At 38.0% G+C, this 9461-nt stretch overlaps 1 protein-coding gene across 2 annotated transcripts; it reads left to right on the top strand.

Moving 5' to 3' along the window:
* Positions 1-1012: 1012 nt before the first annotated feature.
* LOC135649541 (MLO-like protein 6) lies at positions 1013-8209 on the top strand. Of its 2 annotated transcripts, XM_065168014.1 has the most exons (16): positions 1013-1139; positions 3529-3674; positions 3755-3812; positions 3920-4182; positions 4516-4632; positions 4736-4796; positions 4908-4996; positions 5452-5526; positions 5612-5706; positions 5858-5907; positions 5996-6040; positions 6447-6616; positions 6689-6724; positions 6846-6913; positions 7454-7514; positions 7619-8209. In XM_065168014.1, the coding sequence occupies exons 2-16, from the start codon at positions 3540-3542 to the stop codon at positions 8081-8083; spliced, it is 1788 nt and encodes a 595-aa protein (XP_065024086.1). In that variant the 5' UTR covers positions 1013-1139; positions 3529-3539; the 3' UTR covers positions 8084-8209. The 2 variants fall into 2 exon arrangements, with proteins under 2 accessions (XP_065024086.1, XP_065024087.1); XM_065168015.1 differs by lacking the exons at positions 1013-1139; positions 3529-3674 and having other exon boundaries at positions 3679-3812; positions 5996-6036; positions 6443-6616.
* Positions 8210-9461: the final 1252 nt, after the last annotated feature.

The raw sequence follows: 9461 nt of genomic DNA, 5'->3' as shown, positions 1-9461 counted from the left end.
TTAAAAATAGGACTAAAAAAATAGTTTTACATTCATAAATATCGAAAAAGTTGAATGATATATATCTGAATTAACTCATAATTTAATAATTTAATTTTTAAATTAAATTAGTGTAGCAAAAGGCTATGAGATGTGAATCATACCACAAAACCTGCAAGCACCATTTCGCGCAGTCCTTCAAGGTGAAGGGAAGCTACACTCACATAATCAGATGATACAGTATATATTGAGCTCTGTGCTGTGTGTTGTGCTTATTCGATCCATGCGAAAGTTGTGACAAGGAAAAATTCACGTTTTACTTCTTTGTTAGTACTTGTCAATTTGTATAACGATCATTTGAGTTGTGTAATTATCAGATGACAGTATATTTTATTGTATGAGGCATCTTAGCTGGAAATGCTTTTGCCTATTCTGATTATTTCCTCAACGAAAGATTTAAAAGCAGAGATATGTATTAAGAACTAGTAAGAAACTTACAGAGGATTAAAACCTTGGAAAGACTTCTCAAAGTAGAACTTCTTCTGTGGGTCTGATCACTTCTTCTTGTCCGCCTCCTCCTTCACCAAGACTCTCCACATGTGTGCAATAAAAAACTAAGCTTCCCTTTGTATCAGATGGTCCAGATGGAGCATTTACCATCAGAAGATTGATGTTTGAACTGGTCATTTCAAGCTATACCAAAGTGCTTGGACTTGCGACCTTGCAAACGTATGCACACACAAACACATGAAGAAAGCAGAAATTATTTATGGAGCCATTAGTGCCAGGCAGGCCATGGAATCAACATGTATCGTGTGTACTCACCAGCCTTTTCAAATTGACTCGTTCCACGCTCCATAAACAAACGGTGGGCTTCCAAGTCTTGGAGTCTGATTAGTCTACAATGTTCGAGTGGCCTCACTTTTCTCTGGGAAGATCTGTTCCAGACTTCCTCATGTCGTCATCAGTTACGCCTATAGCCCATATATACATACATACAGGCCAAGCAATCTGATATTGATGAGTACATCGACATATATCTGGTTTTGCAGTTTGAGATCCTCCACTGGTTTCATTTCCCGGTGGGAGAGGGCAGAGTCTCTTGGGAGCTGAAACTTCCCTCTCTTGCTGTTCCAGTACTGCATCACGTACCTACTGAGGTACGCCACTAAAGCTATGCTGATATTGTTGCATTAGGATAAGGATGTTGGTTCTTTTTTCTTTTGAGGTTAATGAAGGGTAAAACTATGAATACCCATGGCTTTTGACGTGAATAGAAACAAGCTTCATCTCTTCTCGTTTAAGGATATGCAACGGCAAGTCATGCTTTTAGAAAGAGTAAATGAACACTGATCCGTAAAAATCATCTCCCTGTACTTAGCTAAAGATCTCCTAGACATAGTTAGATCATATTAAATAGCAACAAAACGTACCTGAACCTCTCAAACAGGAAGTTTCTCGATGTTAGAAGCCTTGAGACACGGCCACTGGAAGTTTCTTAATGTCTGGTCCTTGCTTGAGGATCTGCAACGCTAGTCATGCTTTTGGAGAGAGAGAAAATGAGCACTAGTACATCAAAGGTTTAGTTTGCCGACGACGATGAATGCAAGTTAACTGCACGCGGACATAGTTAGCTAGATCACGTTAAATAGTTACATGAATGATCTTATTTTATCTTAATCTATGAGGCAAGAAGTAAGTTTCAAACTTTGAATACCATGGCAGAAGCAAAAACAAACACCATCTCTCTTTGTTTGGGGATCTGCACACGAAACGAAAGATTAACAGCAAGCCTTGCTTTTGGGGAGAGCAAATGAACACTGCCATAGCGAACTCATATCCCTATATCTATCTTAAATTATTTTGGAGTCTGCAAACATTGTTAAATCATGCTAGATCTGAAGCAAGTACTGGACCTATATCAGTCTCTAGTTGGATCAGTATAGACTTGGTTCGTATCTGACATATGGTATATCAGCACGTGCTTCGGTACCATAGGGTGAGGGCTCGAGGAAGAAGAAGAGGAGAAGGAGGTGGGGGCAGAGGCGAGGAGAGAGGAAGAAGAGGAGAAGCACTAGAGGATGGGGTAATCGGCAACGACAGGCAGTGGCACTAGATTTAAGGAGATCAAACGCATCCTTGAGATTCTTGTTTGTGAAGATGCGATCACGAATCCTAACCACAAGCGGAATGATATGATCCTCATCTCGATTCACTCCCGGACCGAGATAGGTAAAATACACAACACCTCGTCCAGGTTAAATAAACCCTAGTTAGATGAGAGAGAAAGAAAGAGAGTTATAATTTTGTGAGGTGTGCATCTGACATCAAATTAGGAAAAGAATCAGCATACAGAATTTTAGAAAACATGGGAGGAAGTTGGGGTATTTTGACGGACTCATGAAGTTGATTCTTCAAACTTGCACCTTCCTCCAATGATATTTCCTGGTTAATGGTGTGCAGCCTTTGACTTGTCTTCCAGACCAAGCCTTCCTTGTCCTTGTTTAGAAATCAACGCAAACTTGGGCAGGTGTGACGATACTTCTTGTTGTGTTTCTTATTTTTCTTCACAGACCATGCATGTCACTGATTGCCCTTAATTTCCAGAGATGGGGTGAGACGGCATGCATTGAGGAATTGACAATTGGAATTGTCAATATCCCACGTATCATCTGCATAAACCTAATTTTTTTATATTCCCTATGAAATAAAAATAAATAAATAAATAATCTTTTTATTCCCTTGGATGTCCAGTTGCATGAATGAAAAATATAGCTTAGATTGAGTGTACGTACGTCTTTTGCATTTTCTCCTCCATTCAATCCACCTTATGATGTATATATCCAAGTCAACGTGTCACACACAAAAAGTACCATCACATCGTATAACTTGAAGTTTCTTTTGTATCTACCCGAAGGGAGAATATTGGACATTTCAGCTGGAAAGTTCTAATTTGTTGACAAACAGGAAAAAACCAGAAAAAGGATGACGATGTAGTTAGGAAAGAAGGAAGAAAACATCGTCATTAAAAACCAACTCCTTGTTCACCAATTTCTAAGAGAAAACTAATCCTCCTCGATCCAAGAATTTACAACAATCACTTTCTTGCATAACAAAAATCCTATTTAGAAGATATAACCTAAAGGATCTACAAGCTGCTTTTATGTTATCTGCAGAGATCCATAAGACAGCTTTAGAGGGTCCATAGGACAGTCGATCCTGTTAAGTGACATCAGGGTTTATAGCCGTAATATATGACTTGAAGAGATTGGTCTTAAATGATTCTAGGCGCCGACAAACACATAAGCAAACCGGCCCTTCTCACCTAGCCGCCGCCAAGTACGTAAGCATACCGAGCCTTCTCACCTATATTTATGACATGATAGAAACGATGAAGGCTTGTAAAGGAAAAAAGCAAAAGAAAACAAAAAAGAAGCCATCCGAAATCATCATCTCTCCCTCAATGTCTATATATCTTCTTCACCTTTTTGTCGATTGTAGAAATCATATTTTCCATAGTATCCCTAACATTTGTTCTTGGGATCGAAGGGTACGCGCCCATGGCCGGCGGTGGTGGTGATGGCAGTAGTAGTCGATCGTTGGTGGAGACTCCGACGTGGGCAGTCGCCGCAGTTTGCTTGGTTCTTGTCATCCTCTCGATCATCATCGAGCAAATCATCCACCGTATTGGCAAGGCAAGTTTGTTTCATGTCCCAACAATTTGTGCATGCTGGTTGGATGCATCATCAGCAGTAGCTAAACTGGCCTCCTGCAGTGGTTAAGAAAGCATCACAAAAGCGCACTATATGAAGCACTAGAAAAGATCAAATCTGGTTTGTGGTTCTACATTAATTACCTACCTTCGTTAGTGTTGACATAACAACTACCAATGGAACAAGAGAAAGAGAAATTGATGCAACATAGTTTTTTTGTCTTACAGAATTGATGCTGCTGGGCTTCATATCCTTGCTTCTTACTGTGAGCCAAAACCTCATTTCAGAGATATGTGTGTCCGAGAGTGTTGGCAATTCATGGCACCCATGTAAGGCCTCGGAAGAGGCTGTCATCGCAGGCGATGACGAGCACCGGTCCGAGGATTCAAACGAAAACAACAACGGACGAAGGCTTCTGCAAAGTGCTGACTCCACGGACAGATTCCGACGCATTTTAGTTGGAGGGTCAACAGACAAATGTTCAGCCAAGGCAAGAAACCTCCTTTCATCCTCTGTCAACATTGATGATAGATTTAAAAAAGAAAATCAAATGACAAAATGAGTGAACTTGGCATCTTTGAACATTCATAATTAATATACTTGACTTAATTATCTCCCCACCTGAAGTTTCGTCAAACCGTACAACGTTCTCTACCATAATTGATTAGTTCAATCTTAAGCCTTTTCCTATCATAAAGTTCCACCTCACTAAGCCAATAGTGATATGCTATCGAGATCAGTCTGCTCGCCATCGGGTCTTGATATCTCTGATTTCAAAAGCTTCCAATAAAGTTTCCTAACATCTCGATGCCAAATCATACAGGGAAAAGTTCCTTTCATTTCCACCGAAGGCATCAATCAGCTTCACATTTTCATTTTTGCCTTGGCCGTCTCCCACATCCTTTACTGCGTGGTCACCATGGCTCTGGGTAGACTGAAGGTACGGACGGCAGTGTTTAATTAATACAATGGATTGAACTTGATTCATAACAAACATCAACTTATATATGTTATGGGCGATGCATGTACCACATACAATACAGATGAGAAGGTGGAAATCATGGGAATTAGAGACTGAAACAGCCGAATTCCAATTCTCTCATGGTACATTAGTATGCCTCTACATGTTGCTTTGTGTTGTTGATGTATTGTATTGCATTGCACTTGAATAGCACTGATGAATGTGTTGCAACTCTGCCCAAAATATTTAAACAGATCCTGACAGGTTTAGATTTGCAAGGGATACATCATTTGGCCGTCGGCACTTGAATTTCTGGAGCAAGCCGCATGTTCTCGTCTGGATTGTAAGATCTAAATCCAGTACATCCTGTTTTACTTTGTACGAAACCTGCACTAGTAGCATATCAGGGAACTCCAGTAATGTTCTAGTAGGATAGGATAGACTCTTTAAATAATGCTATGCTGATCATTAGCTCTTTCTAGGAAAATAGATTGTTGTTTCTTACACCAAAAATAAAAAATGTCTAGCAGCAGTTCAAATGGAAGAGAAAGCAGTGCTTGTAGATAATGAATGATCAAGAAGAGAGAAAGATTAGATGACGATAGCGATAGCAAAAACATAAGGAGCCTTAAATATCAACAATTTCCTTGTTTTGAAACCAATAATCTGTGTCACTTACCGTGGGCTGATCTTCCTCTTTGCTTGTAATATCATGAAGGAAGATAAAATGTAAGAAAGAAAAAAACACTCCATTATGTTCCTTATATTGACCATTTGTTTGACCATCTTTTGCAACAGGTCTGCTTTATCAGACAATTTGTGAGCTCAGTTTCTAAAGTTGATTATTTGACGCTACGACATGGGTTCATCATAGTAAGTAGCTAGTCATTGGTTCTATCAACAACGTAGTACTTGCCTTAGCTACACAAGCTGCAAATTCACACTACAAGAATCTCAGGCACACTTGGCGCCGCAAAGTTCAAGCAAGTTTAACTTTCAGAAGTATATAAAGCGGTCGCTTGAAGAGGATTTTAAAGTTGTAGTTGGGATAAGGTATGACGATTGATTTATATGCTCCCCACCAAAATTAAGTGGCCATTAGAATGTGCATTAATGCCAACACCTTCAAAATTTTCAGTTGTTTGTTTCATCGGCTTGGTTTTTTTTTTCTTCTTATTCTTCTTCTTCATTTTAATATTTGTAGCCCCACAATATGGTTCATTGCAGTATGCTTCCTGCTATTTAATACACATGGTATGTATTGACATTTCCTGTTTCCGAATTCTGCCTATGATATTATGTGCACAGAGATGACAGTTCAATGGTTGTTATATGTTCTCAGGTTGGCGTTCCTCTTTATGGCTGCCATTTATCCCTTTGATTGTAAGTCTAAATTGCATTCTCCAACACTAACTTTCACTTCTACTTCCTGTGAAGTCATTACTTTTTCTCAATTACGGAAACACTTGCACATGATCTTAGCATGTCAGTAAATGTCAGTCCTCAATGCTTATGAAAGTTTTGTATCAAAGTATATGTTACTGTGAATAAGAAATAAAAAATTTATCTGGTGATGTATACGAGCATCCTATCAAGTGTTAGCTTAATCTCAGCTATGGAACACGATTAAACAAATCATAGGCAAATCAGTTAAAAAAAAGCATGTGATCTTCTCAGCATGCCATGAACTATGACATGACGATCGGAAGATAATTCAATAGTAAGTACATTTTGCTGAGTTAGTACAAAATTATGATAAACTGTTTATCAATAGTAAGTATATTTGCAGATAGTTCTCATGGTTGGAACAAAACTTCAAGTCATAATTACAAAGATGGCTATACAAATTATGGAACGTGGGGATGTTGTTAAGGGTGTCCCAGTTGTTCGTCCTGGAGACAAACTCTTCTGGTTCAACCGCCCAGGCCTTCTACTCTTTCTAATTCATTTTGTCCTATTTCAGGTAATTTTTATTAAATCAAAATTTTCTAAATAACTATAATTGTAGCGTAATTCAACACTTTCTCCTTTGCAGAATGCATTTCAGCTCGCCTTCTTTGCTTGGAGTTGGGTGAGAAAAAAAAAAAGAAAAAAAGAAGACTTATCATCCATAACCTTAACCAAACTTTCGTAGATAGTAAATTAAAATGATAACTTAATTTGACGTTATTGATACTTGGAATCATTTGCAGTACGAGTTTGGCTACCCTTCATGCTTCCACAAAAGTATAGAAGACATAGTTATTCTAATCTCCATGGGGTTAGTTTTCCTACTCTTTTCTTGCAGTTGTTTTGTCCAAGCAATAACCAGCTATATATGAATTTACAAACAAATGCAATGCGATGACGTGATATAGTCGACATGCAAAACTATGCAGTTCAGTTTTCTAAAAAAATTTCTACATGCGAAAATACTACTTATGCATTAGAGAAAATTTGCTAGTGTGTTCTTATTTGGGGAAAAAAAAAATACCTTGCACTTTTTTGCCAAATAACAGTAGAGTTAGCTAATACACATCTTACAATGAGCATCGCTTTTTAAAGGATTTAAACCGAAATGAAGCGAACCAACAAGAAACCAAAAAATTCTCTTTGGTATATGTCCTCATCCTAGGTATGATAAAATATGAGATAAAAAGTTGTTCAGACTATAGAAGATTTAATTCCCGAAGCTTTTGATCTGAGCACTGTACATTATTTCAGTATTCGATTGATGCCAAATTTATAAATATTCTCATTATACTGTGATACACATTCAATACAACCCAAAAGTTCTAACTTGCGCATCTTTTTTTTCCAGTGTTCTCATACAGGTCCTATGTAGCTATGTTACACTACCTCTCTATGCACTAGTAACACAGGTATATTACATAATCAAACATGCTTTTCGAAAAAAAAAAAAAAAAGAGAAAGAACATCCTACATTTGTAGTCTGAAAAACATACAAATGTTGTATCTTATACAGATGGGGTCTAATCTGAAGCCTACCATCTTTAATGAGAGAGTAGCAACTGCTCTAAGAAAGTGGCATCACACTGCAAGGAAGCGCTTGAAAGAGAACAGGAGGTCTGCAAGTGTGACGCCTTCTTTGTCTACAAGCAGGCCAGCTACTCCAACCCATCGCTTATCGCCACTTCACGTCTTACAGTATCATCATAATGAGGCAGAGAGTCTGCAAAACTCTCCCAAGAAATTCACCATGGACGATGACCAATATGATCCCGAGGAGTTGACCCCACCACCCCATCATTCATTTGACGAATCATTTTCCCACTACAGAAAGGCCGCAACATCAAAAGGATTAATGAAAGAAGAACAAGAGATGAAAGAATATGGAGGTTCATCAGAGCTGCAAATGGCACATGAGACTGATGGTCATGTAAGCAGTGTGATCTCCGTTGATTTTTCATTTGACAAAAGACAAAGATGATAATTAGGTGGCTAGAAGATCTCACATGTGGAACATGGGAGATAATTTCATCAGAGTAATGGATTATGGTAGATTGTCCAACCAGAATTTATTAGATACATAACACATGCTATGATAACGATGGAAGACCAACTGATCTGTAGCTGTTGATAAGGTTAAATATTGGCACTAGTAATCTTGGTCAGTTGATGTTCTTTGTATTTACCTGTTAGTTCTTCAAATCATTTCATTCTTTTACTAGAAGACTTTTTAAAACCGTTTTCAATAATATTTCATAAATTTAAATCCATAAAAAATAAAAAAACTCTCATGAGTTTTTCAGTAAATGTAATCTATCCTATTGAATATGAGAGGACGAATGATAGAAAAACCCTTATGAAATTCAAAAAGAGTTATTTTTCTTGGTTGTTAAACCAAATAATAAATAACGTGGTTCTGATACCAACTGTTGGGAACGAGTTGACACTAAGAGAAGGGGTGAATTAGTGCAGCAGATAAAAGTCGTCGGTTTAAAAATCTTCATACGATAAAAACCTATTTCATAAAGATGCTTAAATTGAAAGCATACGGAAGAGTATAGCAAGTAAGGAAGTTTGTAGTTAAAGTAAATTGCTCAAAAGAAATGCAAATCGAGTTTATAGTCGTTTGGTCATGGTGACCTACATCCACTCCCGATTCCTCTTCCATCGAGACCACCAGCATCCACTAACAGTATTCCTTCAATAGGCACAGACCAACTACCCTTTTACAACCCTCTTCTCCTTTTCATAGGTTTAGGAAACAATATTTACAAGCACACACTCCTCTCTAAATACAATTCTAAACTTAGAACTTAGAGGAAGAGATTTCTCCGGTGATTACTATAGCATTTTCTCACTTTTAAACTCTTTGTACTTGTGTGTGTTAACTAGAGAGGTATTTATAGGCCTCAAGTGGATTCAAACTTAGAGCCTAAAAATATCTCATCTCGGGTCTTCCGAGTACTCGTAGTACCATCGCTAGTGCTTTCTGACACTAGATAGTACCACCGCTTGATAGGGCGGTACCATCGCCTAGCACCCTATCACTTGGTGGTACCACCGCTTGACAGTCTCTCGGAGACTATGTTTAGGCGGTACCACCACCTGATACAGTCTCGGAGAATGTGCTATTAGGATCCTTTTATTTTTTCTTTTATTTTCTATGCTTTAATTTTATTTTTTACATATTTATTAAGTCTGTTTAGTTTAGTTAAAGTCGGAACTTTATAAATAGGGATGTAACTGCTTCTTTTCAGTTATATATGAAAAATACTATTCTGTCTTTTGACAAACCCTAGGAGGTCGATCCCCTCGAAACGATCAAGGAGGCTTATCCTCTCGAAGTGATCATCCCCTTT

Source organism: Musa acuminata, chromosome BXJ3-9 (genome assembly GCF_036884655.1).
Source record: "Musa acuminata AAA Group cultivar baxijiao chromosome BXJ3-9, Cavendish_Baxijiao_AAA, whole genome shotgun sequence".
Taxonomy (NCBI): domain Eukaryota; kingdom Viridiplantae; phylum Streptophyta; class Magnoliopsida; order Zingiberales; family Musaceae; genus Musa; species Musa acuminata.
Note: the sequence above shows the minus strand (reverse complement) of the source record. Positions and strands in the feature narration are given on the sequence as shown.